The sequence below is a fragment of the Vicia villosa genome, unplaced genomic scaffold (assembly GCF_029867415.1).
Source record: "Vicia villosa cultivar HV-30 ecotype Madison, WI unplaced genomic scaffold, Vvil1.0 ctg.001158F_1_1, whole genome shotgun sequence".
NCBI lineage: Eukaryota > Viridiplantae > Streptophyta > Magnoliopsida > Fabales > Fabaceae > Vicia > Vicia villosa.
Window position 1 is genome coordinate 138,174 of NW_026705507.1, and position 17,337 is coordinate 155,510.

The window sequence follows — 17,337 nt, forward strand, 5'->3', positions numbered from 1 at the left end:
TGGACGAGCGATTCGTCATACAAATTGAAACTCCATCAGTTTAAAATATATTACAATTAAGTTATTTATAAATTTTTATAGGGGGCATATTGCCCACCTATGTACAAACTTTTAAGCGTTCATGAACAAGGAGAATATTTTGGTTTTACTGTTGTGTATGTTGAACTTTCATAGGAAGATCCTTGCTGCTTCTTAAGGCAATACAAATAAGTTAGACTTTCACGGGATGATCCTTGCGACCTCTTAATGCAATACGAATATGCTGGACAGGGCCGACCCTTTTCCGGCGCAACAAGCCCTCTAGCGCTGGGCCTCAAAATTTGAGGGCCCCATTATTTTTAATTATTATATGTTATTTAACTTAATTATTATATTAAACTTAACCTTAAAACAATTTTCAATACTCTCTTTCTTCTCCAAACGGTTCTTCTTCCCTGTTCCAACACAAATCGCTGTGATTCAAAATTTCACCGTCAAAAATCGAAACAAAACGGTGACAAAACGAAACAAGATACCTCTACATAACGGCGACGAAATGAAACGACACACCATATAACAGCGATGAAACAAAATCATACGATTACGAGATACCACTGATAACGGCGACGACAACAAAACAAAACTAAATAAGAGATACACATAACAGGAAGCGACCACAGCGGAAATACAGTTCAATCGATAAATTTCTTCAATTTATGTTATTTTTCTTGACAGCCTGTTTGTTATTTTTCTTTTTGACGGTGAAACTTTGAGTGGGACTGTGTTGAAATTGAAATTGAAATACGTGGTCTGTTTCTAAGCTTATAATTTTTGTTACTGTGTGGGACTGTGTTCTTTACAATCAATGGTTTTAAGCTTATAATTTTTCTTACTGTGTGGAATAAAAAGTGTATGTGGGACTATGTTGAAATTGAAATCAATTTCTTTTTTTAGTTTTTATTGAAATAAAATTTGTTTCTGTATGTTTCTGAGATAGTTTGATGGACTGATGGTTTATTTCAATAGGATAAATAATATTAAAATACAAGCATCTGTGAAAGTTTTTAATTATATAATAGGATCGTACAGTACATTTGTTTCTTAAAACTATATGCTTTTCTATATAAGACATGGGCATAAATGAGAAAGGAAATATGCATCATGTTTTTGTCTATCTATTATAAATATATAAAAAGTAAAGTACCTGTAAATTGCACACTAACCCCTCTAATTAAAAGCATTATCTAATCTAATTACAAGGGTTAAAATTGACTTTTTGAATATTGCTAGCTTTATATTCATTTGGCATTAAATGTCGCTGATGTGTCAACACCTAATTTATTCCAACAATTTTTATTTAATTTAAATCATAATATTATTCCATTACTAATCATTAATTAACCTTATTTTACTAATCAGTATTTATTGTATACCACTATTTCATGTATTGAACAAAACAACTCCATTATTGTTTGCATTTGCATTTGCCTTGGAAACGTAAAACGCAGCCGGATTTTTTGAACTTCCACTGAGAACGCACACAATATTCAAGTGCAACACCCTTTCCCAAGATTCATTCAACCGATTTTTCTTTTGAAAAATCACATTGAAAGTCTATAAAATGAAGAGAAATTGGAACTTTGATCCAATCTCTTTTTCCTTCGAATTCATAAATCCATCTCCATACCCACATCGATTTTCCCTCTTAATCTATTTTTCTATGTCTTGTTTTCGTCTTTTCGCCTTAATCGATTATGATTTTCCTCAAAATCTAAATCTAAATAGATTATGACACTTATTATCAAAATCAATTTTGATTTTCTCCAGAAAACCCAAATCGACATCTACCCTCATAACCTAAAGAAATTTTGATTTAACTTTGAAAGTTGATTTCTATTTCATATTATTATTGCTTTTTGTTACCCATTTGTTCCATTTTAAAACACAAATTGATTTGTTCCATCTGTTATCCATTATTTTGATTTTAGGTTTATGAATTTGTAACACTTTTATTGATAATTTATGATTATCTTAATTTCCTTTTAAAATATGATGTTGTAGGTTGCAGAAGCCGAAGAAAAAACTGCTGGTGGTTGGTTGCTCAGGAAAGCACGTATTTGCACTGTGAGTATCTCAACATTGATTTGCTCAAGTAGTTTTATTGAAATTATGTGATAATGTTTCTGCTATGTTTTGGATGTTGTTGGTGATATCCGTTGGTGTATAAGTAGCTAAAAAATCATACAAGTTATTATTTATTAGTGATTAACTTGAAATTAAATATATAAAGTGAACCACAAATCGATAAAATTTTGTATCATTTTAAAAAATATATATTTTAAAAATGAGTTTCTTATTAATAATTATTAAAAATTATATTTTTCTCAGAAATATTAATAAGAATAATATTATTTTATTAAAAGTTGGTGTATATTATTAGTCTATATTTATAACTATGTGAATATCAACCAACTGAAAAATGAAATTCATACTTTATAAATGATGATCTTATAAACGTGTGATATGAACCCAGACGAGACCCGTGCGATAGCACAGGTTTCTTACTAGTATAATATATAATATGTTTGAGTCTATATAATATATATTCACAAAAACAAAATTCATGTTGGAACATTAATTCTTATTTTAATTTTTATTGTAGAAACACAATTTAATAACGGGACTACAAATAGATCGCTTGCAAGTAAACACTGTGGAGTTGCTCATTAGCCGACACATTAAACTTAGTGCGGTATTCCAGGTTTTTTCTTACTATGCCTCCTAAGATGCCGCCTAAGAATAGAAAATATGATTGTGGAAATGATAAGCGTAAGAAAAAGAAAAAAATTGAAGAGTTAATTCAATCTCAAGTAGGAGCACTTGATAAATTTTTAATAAAGGAATCACAAGTTCTAAATGAAAGTCATTCTGTTGATCATATTGATACTGAAATTCTTGATAATGTGTCCATTGAAAATGATAATGTTGATAGTGCTCCCATTGAAAATGATAATGTTGACAGTGTGCCTATTGAAAATGATAGTGTACCTATTGAAAATGATAATGATGATAATGTTGATTATGATATATTTGATCCAAGAAATTGGAACCGTCTTCAACCTAAACTAATTGATTTATTAGTTACGAAAGGTCCTAAAAGAGATAATTCCATTGTGAAGGGTCCTAGAGATAATCGGAATAGACGTTTTACGACTAATTTGTATACTAGAGCTTTAGCAAATGGAGAGAAGTGTGATAGAGATTGGCTTGTTTATTCGAAAGATCTTGATAGAGTATTTTGTTTCTGTTGTAAAGTTTTAAAAAATGGGATTGGTAGGGGACAATTAGCAAATGAGGGTTATAATGATTGGTCACATGTTGGTGCAAGAATTAAAGAGCACGAGTTAGGCATGGAACATGTTAAAAATATGACTACTTGGTACGAGTATCGTCAAAGGCTGCAGAAATTCCAAACTATTGATAAAACGACTCAAAGAATAATTGAGAAAGAAAAGGATCATTGGAAAAATGTTTTAAAAAGAGTTATTTCAATAGTGAAATTTCTTGCAAAACATAATTTGGCCTTTCGTGGTTGTAAGGAAAAATTGTACGAGGATAACAATGGTAATTTTTTGGGTTTGATTGAAATGTTAGCTGAATTTGACCCAATTATCCAAGAACATGTTAGACGTGTTACAACTCAAGAAGTTCACGTTCATGATCTTGGGCATAAAATACAAAATGGGTTGATTTCATTGCTTGGTTCTGCAATTAAATTTGAAATCATTAGAAAAATCAAACAAGCAAAGTATTTCTCAGTGATACTTGATTGTACTCCGGATGTTAGTCACAAAGAGCAAATGTCTTTGATAATAAGATATGTGGATGTATCTTCAACTTCTGTTAGCTTTGAGGAATCATTTTTAGGATTTTTGAATGTGAATAATACAACTGGTCAAGGGCTTTTTGATGTATTACAAAATGAATTGAAAAAACTCAGTCTTGACGTATTTGATGTGAGAGGACAAGGTTATGATAACGGGTCAAATATGAAAGGAAAACATCAAGGTGTACAAAAGAGATTTTTAGACATAAATCCGAGAGCCTTTTATACTCCCTGTGGTTGTCATAGTCTTAATTTGACATTGTGTGATATGGCTAACTCGTGTAATAAAGCTAGAAGTTTTTTTTGGAGTTGTTCAACGCATTTAGACAATTTTTGCCAATTCTACAAAGAGATGGCAAATATTGAAAGATAACGTAAAAGGGTTGACTCCAAAATCATTGTCATCCACTCGTTGGGAGAGTCGTGTAGAAAGTGTCAAAGCTATAAGAACTCAAATGTCAGATTTTACGGAAGCTTTACTTAAAGTGTCAGAAAATGATCTCGATCCTAAAATACAAAATGAAGCTAAATCCTTAGCAACAAATGAGCTTGGTGATTTTGAGTTTTTGATGGCTATAATTATTTGGTTTGAAATATTATCTGCAATTAATTCTGTTAGCAAGCTTTTACAGGAAAAAGGATATGCTTATTGATGTTTCTATGGAAAAAAATAAAGGAGTTGATTTCATTTTTTGAAGGATATAGAGAAACAGGATTTTATAAGGCACTAGTTAATGCTAAGGAAATTAAGGTTGAAATGAATATCTCCCCAACATTTCCTCAAAGGCGTATAATTAAAAGAAAAAGATATTTTGATGAGAATTTGAATACCCCAATACTCGAGCTATCTGAAGAGGAATCTTTTAGGGTTAATTATTTTCTTTACCTTGTTGATCAAGCTATTGTTTCTCTTAATAAAAGATTTGAGCAATATCAAGAGTATGAAAGTATTTTTGGTTTCTTATTTACTTCTCACAAGTTACAATCATTAGATGATGCAACTTTGAAGTCCTGTTGTAGTAACTTTGAACGAGTATTGAAACAAATGAGCAATCTGATATCGATGGAAATGATCTTTTTGGGGAGTTAAAGTTACTAAGAGAAATGTTGCCTGAAGAAATCATAAAACCTACAGATATATTATTATTTTCGAAAGGCTCAGATTGTTTTCCTAATACAGTTATTGCATATAGAATTTTGTTGACTATTCCTGTGACAGTTGCTTCGGCAGAAAGAAGTTTTTCAAAATTGAAGTTGTTAAAGACTTACTTGCGTCTACCATGTCACAAGAAAGACTTAATGGATTGGTATTGATAGCAGTTGAAAATGATTTTTTGGAGACACTAAAATATGAAGAATTGCTTGATGAATTTGTTTCAAAAAGTGTTCGGAGGAAGGCTCTTTTTAAATAGTTAAAAACATTAAGTGGTATAAAATGTTATTTATAGTTTAAATAATAAATTAAGTTTTTTGGTATTTTATTTGGTTAATATATAGTTGAATTTTTTATGCGTCGTTTTTTAATTATTAAAAATACATTTTTTTATTTAGGCCCATTTTTTATTTTAGAATCGGGTCTTCGGATTGATTGGCCCGGCCCTGATGCTGGACTTCCACAGAAAGATCTTTGTCGCCCTCAAAGGCAATACAAATGGGCTATACGCTTGGTGTTACCTCATCTAAGATGCCTCGCCAGAGGGACTTGAAGTCTTCTTAGACAAGATTGAGCCTAAGGTCTAGCCTAAGGGACTCGACTAAATTCTGGCTTGAGATATAATTTAAAAGTTTTGCCTAAAGGTTTCGGTTGAAGTCTTTCCCGAGAGACTCAACGCCTTTCCAGAGGGAGTTATAGTCTTATCAAACAAACTCAAAGTATAATCTTATCTGAAGAACTTAGAGTCTCTTTAGACTAGGGGTGGCAAAACGGCCACGACCCGCGGGGAAAGCTAGTTTTGCCCGCATTTTTCGCGGGGCGGGTTAAGGTTTTAGGCCCGCTCTCTTTAATATGCCCGCCCCGCCCCATTTTTTGTGGACTTTTGTGGCATGAACTTTTCATACAATTTTACTATTTTTAGGCCTAAAAGGTTCAATGCCCGCGGGCTTTCCCCGGCCCGCTCTCACTTTTTTGCGGGGTGGGACAAGGTTTTAGACTCACACTCTCCAATATACCCGCCCCGCCCCACACCATTTTTCCGCGGGCTTTTGCGGGGCGGGCCTAAACGGGGCGGGCATGCCCGTTTGCCACCTATACTTCAGACATGCTAAACACATAATCTCACCTGAAGAGTCTCATAGACGAATTGCCCGACACATAGTTGATTAAAGCATTTCGCCCTTTATCAAGCGCTTGTGCTCGACGGACTATGTAATGATATATTCGCGGAAGACTGTGTCCCTAGCAAGGGCGATATCCTTACACCACCTATAATTGGGGGAAACCTCACCCTAAACGATCCCCACTCGTCAAATTTTGAGGAAACATGGGAAATGAAATGTATTGGTCATAGAAAATCCAGGGTCAAGAGACTGAACCACGTCTTCCTATAAAACAAGAATTCAACGATCCACTAACATAACTAGGTGGGCGATTATCGTTTCTGAAAAATCTAAACTACAAACCCACTAATTTATATAAGTACCTCATCCCTAACATGAAGAATGACAAATAATAACATACACGAAATACCATAAGAATGCATAACTTCTCATCATCAAATAAAATTTATCATTACCATGAGCTAGTTCTAAACTATTAAAAATTGTTAAAATCTTTAACCATCCCTACTAGCATAGTGTCACTTGCTTTTTGACAAGTACAATACTATCGGCATACCCACATTATTATATAATTGTTATTAATCATAGGTTTTGTTAGAATTTGATCCCTATGGGAAGAGATATTTTATAATTTAGGGAAAGGGTTATGAGTCTGTTTGGTAAGGCCATAAAAATAGTTTTTAGCTTTTAAGCTCATATAAATAAAAAAGTTTTGTTTGATAACTGTTTTTAGTTTTTAGTTTTTTTACTAGCTTTTGTCTTATTTTTTTTTGAAAAATTATTTGAAGTAGCTTTTGAGCTTGTAACTTTTTCTTCTATTTATACTCTTATTATTTTAACAAAAATCTATTTTTACCCTTCGATATATATTATGATTCAATATTTAATGTTTTTTTTATCTTTAATGTTCTTAATAGCATCTAAAGTATACAATAAGTTTGTATTAATATATTTATTTTTATCAAATATAAATTAATTTAATAATATAATAATATAATATGATTAGATAAATAAATCACAAGTTTCTTAATAAGAATGTCCTTTTGTATTTATTAGCTAGTGTAACATCTAATTTATCAAACACTCAAGTTAATTTATCAGCTCTATCAACTATAAGTTATTTTCAATTTTATTTATTTTTTATAATAAAAGTGTTAATTTTTCTAAATTAAAAATTGGTTCATCTTGTCCAAAAAAAAAAAAAAAAGGTCAATTTTGATTTTGATTGTAAACAAACAATCAATCACAATCTCCGAGTCCAAGAAAAGAATCAGTCTGGATCTGACCATAACACACAATCATCATCTTCATCATAATCATCATCTATCGCGACGCAACACAACGCAGCGATAGAGTCGCGGAAACTGGAAACGAGAGGATAGGAGAGAGGGATCATCGATGATACTCCTCCAATCCCATTCAAGATTCCTGCTTCAAACTCTCTTGAATCGCCTTCAAAAGTACACTCTTTTTCTTCCTCACTTTTTTCCCCATTCATTCATTCATTCATTCAATGCCTTCATAGCTACTAACAAACACACAAATGTCCTAAAACGCTGCGTTTTTAGGGCTTCAAATACTCTCCAATGCTTTTCTACTACTTCCACTACTGCATACTTTAATTTAACTACTGAATTTCTCATGCTTTGTAACTAATCATCTTAATTTCTGTTTCAGTATTGAAAAAGGTGTTGAACTCGATCATCACTGGGTTGAATTTGATGATGTTCGATATCATATTCAGGTAACCATTTATTATCTATGTAAAATACTGAGTAAAGTAGGTTTTTTGAATTTGACAGTTTTGGGTTGCATATTTGATCAAGCAAAATAATAACTGTAGGTGTCAATGAAGAATCCTCATATTTTCTTGCTATCAGTATCGTTGCCTACTCCATCTTCAGAAACTATTTTTGTATCTGGACTGCCTTTTGGAGCCATTGAAGCAATCAAAGCTGCATATGGTAGTCTTGTGCAAATTCTTGATCCTCCAAGGGATGGCTTTAACCTCACGTTGAAGATAAATCTGTCCAAGGTTCCTGCAAATCAAGGTACAACAGGGTTCTATGTGTAGGATGTTACAGTAACTTTACATTTCTCGCCAGGAGAAGCTTTTTTGTTTTAATTGAGTTTATCAGTTTTGGTGTTTTCCATGCATTAAAATTATTGAGTAGTATTGCATTTTCGCTGCCGCAGTAAATTATTTTCATCTGTTTTTTGCTTCAGGGAGTTATATTGGTTGTAGATATTTGATAGTGTTTCAATGTAAACTGGTAATTGAAGCACTTGGTTGATATTCTCAATTTTCAAATTTGATGTGGCTATGAGCCTGAATCTGTAGATTTATATATAATTAATGATATGTAACTTGTGGTATATTGGCGTGCATGCTTTTCACGTGCTTTGGATTGTAGAGATTAATAACTAATCCAAGTTCCTGTGGTAATAATATATGTGTGTGCGTGTGTGTTTCAACCCTCTAAAGTTCTCTCAACATTTCTCAATAAGTAAGCTGTTTTCCACTTGGTTTGCCTCTTAGTCCCACAGTTCTGCATCTGGTCCAGTAGAACTGCTATCTGAACCACCATCGAGTCATAGTTGGTCCAGAATTTAACAATCAGCAAACTTCTCGTGCACCACTTTGCGCCTATTCCTGTGTTGGCATGTGGTGTTCTCGCGTCGTTTGTCGTGTATCTATTCACCATGAAACCAGAATCATTCTACACGATTGCCTGTCATGCTTTCTTTCCAGCAGTCAGTAGTCTCCATCTCCAGTTTCTTTTAAGGCATTTGTCCTCTCAGTGACTACTTTGGTTTATGAAGATGGATTCTGAAGCTACATTCTTTGGAAGTTAGAAACCTACATACGATCTTTCTTTCTCTATTTGTAGAACCCTAATTACTGTAGGAAAGCTAAATGGAAATAGCTATTTAGCATGGTCTGCTTCCATGTAACGCTGGTTTCTTGGCCAAGGTTTCTATGATTATTTGGAGAAAAATGTTAATGAGATTTTAGTTGAGAATTATAGTCAAGGGGATAAACTTGATTATGAACTCTGTGTTTTGTCGTGAAGATCTATTGAACTAAATATTTTGGCAAATTTCAAAAAAATTAAGACATATCATACTTCTTTTTGGGAAGTCTCAACATGTTTTGCTTAGAACATCCAAATGCTTAAGTTGTTTTTTTGTTCTGGAAACTGTGTTTTTTCATACTGGTTTTGTCACCCCATCATTGGTTTTATTTAAGAGTAATTTCTAGGTTAAATGATTTGGTTGTTAAGGCTGTTCTTTGACAGTTGGCGATGTTGATCTTGTGCAGAGCAAAGACAAGCACTTTTAGTAAAAGTTGCATCAATAAGGGAGGTTGTCCTTGGTGCACCACTAAGAGTAATTTTAAAACACCTTGCTTCAAGAACTGTTGCTCCGGATATGGATCCACTTGTTGCTCTTGTTCATCGGCCAAAGGAGTCTTTTTTTGTTTCTCCCCAGGTATGATTGTCGACAGAACTTTCTGTTACTGAAACCTTCATCGCTGCTTGGGATATTTTATTCACAATTTTTTTGTACTTAATAGTTCAGTAATCGATAACAATCCTAGATGCAAGATTGACTCCCTTTTAGCTTTCATATTGTTCCTTGTCAGGTTTATTTATACTCCCTCCGTCCCAATTTATAAGCAAAAGAAACTCAATTTCTTTGTCCCAAATTATAAACAAAAAAAATATAAACTTTTATTTAATTTAATCATTTTGTTCCCTAAAATGTATCTTTTCAAGGTGAAATTGAATGTAAATTGCATCTAGTTTGCTCTTTCTCATTTTCTCCATAACCATTAACCAGTGAAAATTATTTTCACATCTTCCCGTGGAACTTATTCCAAGGAAAATACAAAAAGTCATACTCCAAATTCTTATGTTTAAATTTTCTTAATAAATGTGAATTTATTTATTTCTTATAATTTGGGGAGTACAATATAAGGGAGCTTTAATAACAGGTGGTCCTGGAATAAGAACAAAATCTGATAAAGAAAGATAGAGTGATAATGGAGAGAGATGTTAAGAGAGAGTTAACAGAAAGAAAAACCCTCTGAGCAGACCGTTTACGAGCATTAACATCATAATTGAACATTTAAAGCCAAAAGGGAATAAAAACTTGAACATTTGATATCCAAGCACATTTTTGTCAAAAATTGTTCACAGACCTTTATTACCAAAAGCTAAGCTGAAGGTGAACTGGTTCCTTCACACTGAGTGTAAGGATAGAAGAGAAGCAAAATAGGCTGAGGGGATTAGTTATATAAATAAATGGGGATGGAAAGATGTAGGAGATCGTTATGTACATTTGACTGTTGTATATGAAAGGAAAACCTTTGAGGAGAGTTCTATTCTCCACTTTATAATCAATTTTCAATAATGCATTTCCATGCTTTTGATTCATTCATTTCAACTTCGTTGGGTTCTTAACAAATTGGTCCAACCTGATGGATCTTTCACCGCAGAAAAAATGATGAAGGACCAGTGATAAGTTATAAAATCTGAATATGTAGTACAAAACAAACACAATGCAAAACAGATATGATACAATAAATTTTTGAAATTCAAGATACGATGCGACCTGGATACATTTGAAAAAAACTTATGTAGATACAATATACTTGTAAAAAAAGAGACATTCACCATTCTTCATTAATATATGTTGAGAAATGTGGTTGAGCCTTACTCATCCCTACAAAACCGGCTTGTAGGGTGAGGGTTGCCCCCACTTATAAGTACATGTGCAGATCATATATTGTCTGATGTGAGACTCTTAGCAAATATATAACTATGATATAACTATGATGACCACAAATTACTAAAAAGATACTTGCAATGATAATAAAAGTAATATAACTTTCGTCTATATTATAATATAGTCTATATGTTAGGATATTTAAAAAAACATCAATAGTAGAACTCAAAGCAAGTCTCGGCCTATGAAGCATGGACACCGGAAACACAACACCGACACTGACACGTTTACACCGGTAATAATTTGAAAAAATGAATAAATTTAACATAATCACAAGTGTCGGTGTCGGTTTCGGACACCGACACTGACCCAGACACCAAACGTGATATGTCATCAAGTAGCAGCAATTGATTATTAAAAATAACTAAGGGTTGAGATTAAATACTGGCATTCAATTACCACCGAATGTGATATGGCACTGGCAGTATGCTCAGTGGAAGTTGGTGCTATTAGTTGACATTTTCTCACGGTTAACATATTTCTTATCCAGAACTGGTAACCAATTCAAAGAGGTTCATGGATTAGGGTTTTGGAGTATATTGTTTTCTATTTCTATCTCTAAATCTTTAAAACTGGATACTTTATTTTATTTTATTTATTTGTATTGATTTACCCTTCTAATCCCATGTTATTTGTTATATCTCAAAGTTTTGATTCTTCATTCCGAACTTAGTTAGACAACAAGTTTGCGATGCACAATAGTAACAACGGATTTAAGGAAGTGTAGGAATGCCTACTCAGTTGCCATTGAAGATAACATTTTGGTATGAGACATTTCATTTTGGTATGAGAAATAGAAATGAAGCATGTAGTAGCAATCAGAGGGTTGGAGGAGTTGCAGAGAAACATGAAGTAACAAAAAGTAACTTGTTACTTTACCCATGTATTGATGCACTACTTCTAAAGTAGAACACAGTTTATGGCACCTAGTAGCCAACAATTCAAAAGCATCTTTACTAAATTAACAAAGTATGTGCTTTACATCAAATAGAGTAAAAGACCTAATCTAACCCCATATTGGTTGTTGTACCAAAGAAACTTCCTTAATCAATTAAGCATGTAGTATAGCTATTAAGGAGACCGTTCTATTTGTGTGGTCTTCCTTAATCTAACTGCGACAATATATGCTATTAGTTGGGAAATAACGAAAAATGCAAAATAACAAGACAGAATTCTTTTATTTGAAATTTGTACATATCTTGTTCTATGGTTTTGATCCTATTGTGTTTCAAAGTTTAATCACATTGCCTTGACAAGATTGACGTTTGAGATGTTAATTGTCTATTTAAGTTATTTGATAGGGAAGCATCCTTTAGGGTTAGTTGATGAAATAGTTTTGTTTTTGACAGGCTGATAAGGTGACTGTGATGTATCCTATGAGATTCAATGATTCAATAGACACTGTTCTTGCAACTTCCTTTTTGCAGGTATGGTTGATTAGGTCATTTCTTTTTTGTAAGGGTTACAGGGTTGAAAATAGCATGGGGAGAGAGTTGTACATTTTTGTTGCATCTTGCATACCATTCTTGTGTGGTTTGATGGTTTCAACTTTCAAGTTTTATTATAATTTAGGAATTTGTCGAAGCCAGGCGTACAGCTGGACTTAATAATACCCCTCCTTGTTCATGGTCTCATACTCCTCCACTGGGACTGAAAGAAGTATCTCCTGATGCATTATCTGCAAATGCTGGATTTGTATCATTTGGTTAGTATACAAATAAATTGTCACAATGTTTTTTTTATTTCTTTTTCCTAGTATCACTGCAACGCAATATATTCAACTCTGCAGTTATCTTCCCTCGTCATGTTGAAGGCCCAAAATTGGATCGGACAGTATGGAGTCTATCAACTTTTCATGCCTATGTTAGTTATCATGTCAAGGTTAGGTTTTTTCTTTTTTTTTTGGTACTAATATTCTTCAGTTTCATGCATATATATGATTTCACTTCACGTGTTAAAATATTGAGTCACTACAATATACAAAGCTTGATTTGGTGTCAATGTCATATATTACCATCTTTAAACTTTTACATGTTATTTATGATTATTTTATTATAGCATTGACAATACAAGAAAGTTTTATACTTATGTTGAATCATATCTCACAGTGATGGAACATAAAATTTCTTAAAATATCTTTACAAATTTTTACATAAAAAGATATGATTGGATATCCGCGTATAACTCTTTTACATTGTCGGTGCATAGTAACAAATATATAAAATCCTTCAAGGGGGATTAATGCTAAAGGGAGAGATTATATAATGGAAAGGAATTGGATCTTTCTCAGTATACCTTTATATGTTTGGCTTCCCTTTGATGAATTTATTTTTACAAAAAACCTGCATAAGAGATGTTTGATTCCAATCTACACCACTATTATGCATATTTTTAACAGTGCTCAGAAGGATTTATGCATACTAGGATGCGTCGTCGTGTGGAGTCCTTGATTCAGGTAATCATGCATGTATTTTTCTAGTTCAATCAAACTTTTGTGGTAGCTCATAGCAGTATTTTTTAAAGTACCTCACCCTAATTGTCGTTACTGAATGTGCTTGATTATAGAAGAGCACTGTTCATACTTGATATTACATTATTGGTTAGCCACTTAGACTTGAAATCAATTAAAACTGATCTTATTGTTATTTAACGATACAAAAATATATCCATGTACTACTAATACATAAAAAAGACATTCCCGAAAACTTAGGGCTGAAAGAGATCACAGCTGTGAATCTACTAAGGAGGCTAAATATCAGCATCAAGAAATAAGGAAATAATGAAAGAAAAATGAGAAAATAGAGATAATAAAAACATAACAATCATCAGCCATGTACGCCTACACTGAGTGGAGCACACATGTCATCAGTATCCAGCCTGTTACATATATATGCTATATCCTAAAATGCTGCAATAATTTGGTGAAGATGTCTACTAGGTGATCATTGGAATGCAGAACAATTATTGATGCCTCCAAGAATCATTTCTCAAATAAAATGATAACCAACCTTAAGTCTACATTTTCCACTATTCATAACATGATTATCAACATCTATACTTGACTTTACCACAACCGGTTGAGTCTTCTCCATGATATTAGAGTCCCTTCAATTAGAATATAGTAACCGTAAGTAAACCTCCAATGACTAGCATCTTAATCTCAATTTGTATATGAATATCCAACAATGTCAGGGTGACATTTTTCTGCATAAACCATCCCTATTTCCATGATCTCTTGATCATATACCTCAAGATAATAACTTTGCAATGACTATCACAAACAGAAATGAGGAAATGAGTTGCTACATTAATGGGTAAATTTATATCTAGTATGGTTATTGTCAGAGATAATTTAAGATTCCCTCAAATCTTTACTATCTGCCTGAATTTGAATTTGTTGCTTTGTGGCTAGAAAGAACTCAAGATTTGTTCATCTAAAAATATGCTTTATGAATCATCCTGACCGTTGAATGACCCTACTAAACTTTCCAAAGCAAGCAAAAGGTGACTATTTCAAACTCATAAAAGGACTTCTCAAGTTTACAAACATAAACAAAATCTCACTCTCAAACAAAAAACCCCAGTGGTGGCACCATATCAACCTCGTCCTAGTCACCTTGTAGAAAGATATTTTTAATGTCTAGTTGGTACAATGGATAATGCTTACAACAACTGTAGACCCTAACCCTAAATCATAATACTAGATGTAAGTTTGAGTATATCATTTTACCACAAGATGAGTTTTGAATGGGTTCACCTATCCATTAGGGGCTTTTTCCAAAAAAATAAAATTAAAATCCTGGGAGGGAAATTGTATTGCAAAAACAAAAACTAGTTCATTTCTCTTTTGTGATAGACACTACTGGAAATAGATAGACACTACAGGAAATAGAACGCCATTTCTAAGTTCTCACTGTCAGAGTTCCGTCTCATGTAGTATTACAGAAACAATGTTTCCCCTTTGCTTGCTTATTGCTCATTTCTAGATATTTATTTGTTTAGTAAATAACCTGCAACCATTTGTATTTATTTTACTTATATTTTTTATTTTACTTATATTCTTTTCTTACAGATGTTTCATATTTATTTGTCCTATATTTATTTCTTTTATATTAACATACCCGTACTCGGTACCATACATCCGTAGCGATGCATAAAAAGTCATCACCCTAGATGGGATAGTGCTTGAATAGTTATAGGGATGTAATAAATTATATATAGCAGATAGGAAGGTGCAATGGCAAGGGAACATTCAACGATAACTCAAAATCATAAATGAAATGGCGACTAACAATAGTTTGTTTACCTTAATGAAAAGCAAAAGGAATGTCTAAAGATGACTTGGGGAGGGCCGAAAGCGGGGGGAATAACCGGAGATAAAGCTAAATTGCCTAGATCAGTTGTATTATTTGTGGGATCACTTGATGCTGACATTCATAATAAGTAATACCAAACAACAAAGTGGATATACAATATTTTTTTGGTTCAAGAGAGTTACCTGAAGATTGTGGGGTAGTAAGAACAGCGAGTCATGACTGGATGACTCAAGGTAAAGGAATTGGCCAGGCCTAGAAGATGGGCATAGGTTCTACTAGGGATGCAAAATATGGCAAACCCTCAAAAGATAACTCTTGAACATGTATTGCAGGTTAATAATAAGGTACCCTTTATGAACTCTAGAATAACCTAGAAAAACACTTTCAGTATTGCTAGCAAACAATTTATCACATTCGATAGAGACCGTGAACAAAGCAAGAAGAGCTACACATAGGTAGGGGTCATTTTGATGCAAAAGTGAGCGAGGAATCTCGTTGTCTAGAACCAAAGATAACATCTAGTTTATAAAGTATTTAGCACTAAGAACAATATCTACCAAACTTTAAAGTTGCAGTAAGTAGGGTAAATTCCTTTACTTTTTAAATATATGGTCCTAATATTGGCGTTTGGTTGTTGCCAAGGAATGCACCTAATTTGATTTAACTGGCAACCATAAGCCCAACTACAATGCTTCGCAAATTATTTCTCATCCATTGAAGAGTTGATATGATATAAGTGAATTTATCATGTTGCATTGGCCAATGACAATCTCTGTGCTTCTGATCAATTACTTTTTGTCAACTCACTCGGTATAACTTGTGTAATGAAACTTTATTTTGTAGGCTCTGGATCGTGCTAAACCAGATCCCGAGAGTTCAAAGAAAACATCACACAACAGATCCTTCCAACGGCTGGTTCGTTATGTGCTTGCTTAATGAGTTTTGTGATTGTTTTTAACTAGTAATTTCTTTTTTATTTCTTTTTTATGATAATATACTCATGTCTGAAAAAAGTCTATTGGATTATAGAGCCTCAAGGATTCAAGAACCCACTCATTTTCATAAAGGTGAAGCTTGATGAGAAAGTAAAGGTGTTCGGCTTCTTTGGACTACACAATCGCCAACCAAGGAATTGCTGGTGCATGTTTGCAGAATGTCCCGTGTGCTTGTAACTTGAAGATGTGATTCTTCTTTTGACCTCTACAAAGCTCAGCATCCAATGCAATGCTGGCTTACTCTTGCAGACTGCCCCAGGTGCCTGTAATTTATTCGTAGGAAAAAAGGATACTAATACAAGATAAACGCTCGATCAAATTAGTTATTGAAAAATGTACAATTGTTTATCATCTGAGGCATCCCCTTTTAGTGTAAATTTGTTAATTCATGTTTGAACTTGCGAACGAGGTGGTATGGATAGGCTGCTTTAGCATTTTGAGGGGTTTTAATTTTAAATTTAAACAGGTGTAAGAGCATGTAGCATGCTTTTGCAGGCTGCAGTTCAAATTCATTGTGTTTCCTAGTAAATTATCCATGAATTTTCAGTCTCAAATGAATCTTCCTCTCCATATGTATGTGTTATCAGAACTAGAGCATTTTATTTGTTCATACCTGAAAAGATATATCTTAGGTACTTGGCAATTTGGCATTGATGTTGGTAGAACAGTTAATATGCTTCGAAGCCAAGAAATCAGCAGTTGAAGCTTTAATGGCATATTTCAAATGAGAGTTATCTTGCAACAACTTTGTTACTTTTCAATTGTATTAAAAAGAAATTCATATAACTGTAAAACAATTTTATACCTATATATATTGAGAAACTCACGACACTGTCACGTCAATCTACAAAAATGTCACTACAATTTCACACATAATTATAAAATATTATATTTTCAATAAATATCTATGTAAAATTAGGTTACCTTAACAGTCCATGACCCCCTTTCTCTCATTATATTATCATTTAGAATATTTAAACGTTTTTAAGAATAAAATATTATTGGAAGTTTGAATAAAATATTTATATTTTGTATAGTACATTCCATTAAAATTTACATAATTACAAGATTTTAAGTTCAAATTCTACTAAGT

At 33.0% G+C, this 17,337-nt stretch overlaps 2 protein-coding genes across 2 annotated transcripts; both read left to right on the plus strand.

The window, feature by feature from the left end:
- The first annotated feature begins 2,765 nt into the window (after positions 1–2,765).
- On the plus strand, positions 2,766–4,238 carry LOC131633654 (uncharacterized). The gene has a single exon (XM_058904351.1). The coding sequence runs from the start codon at positions 2,766–2,768 to the stop codon at positions 4,236–4,238; it is 1,473 nt and encodes a 490-aa protein (XP_058760334.1).
- A 3,116-nt stretch (positions 4,239–7,354) lies between these two features.
- Positions 7,355–16,864, plus strand: LOC131633651 (actin-related protein 2/3 complex subunit 2A). Its single transcript, XM_058904347.1, has 10 exons — positions 7,355–7,602; positions 7,820–7,886; positions 7,986–8,193; positions 9,465–9,634; positions 12,283–12,360; positions 12,506–12,638; positions 12,723–12,814; positions 13,332–13,388; positions 16,093–16,164; positions 16,279–16,864. The coding sequence occupies exons 1-10, from the start codon at positions 7,541–7,543 to the stop codon at positions 16,312–16,314; spliced, it is 975 nt and encodes a 324-aa protein (XP_058760330.1). The 5' UTR covers positions 7,355–7,540; the 3' UTR covers positions 16,315–16,864.
- The last annotated feature ends 473 nt before the right edge of the window (positions 16,865–17,337 follow it).

Bases quoted from the DNA above. Each gene is read 5' to 3' on its own strand.
- LOC131633651 (XM_058904347.1), top strand. From the start codon at position 7,541: ATGATACTCCTCCAATCCCATTCAAGATTCCTGCTTCAAACTCTCTTG. The intron at 7,887-7,985 runs GTAACCATTTAT...TAATAACTGTAG, and splicing joins ATGTTCGATATCATATTCAG to GTGTCAATGAAGAATCCTCA. The intron at 8,194-9,464 runs GTACAACAGGGT...GATCTTGTGCAG, and splicing joins CAAGGTTCCTGCAAATCAAG to AGCAAAGACAAGCACTTTTA.
- LOC131633654 (XM_058904351.1), top strand. From the start codon at position 2,766: ATGCCGCCTAAGAATAGAAAATATGATTGTGGAAATGATAAGCGTAAG.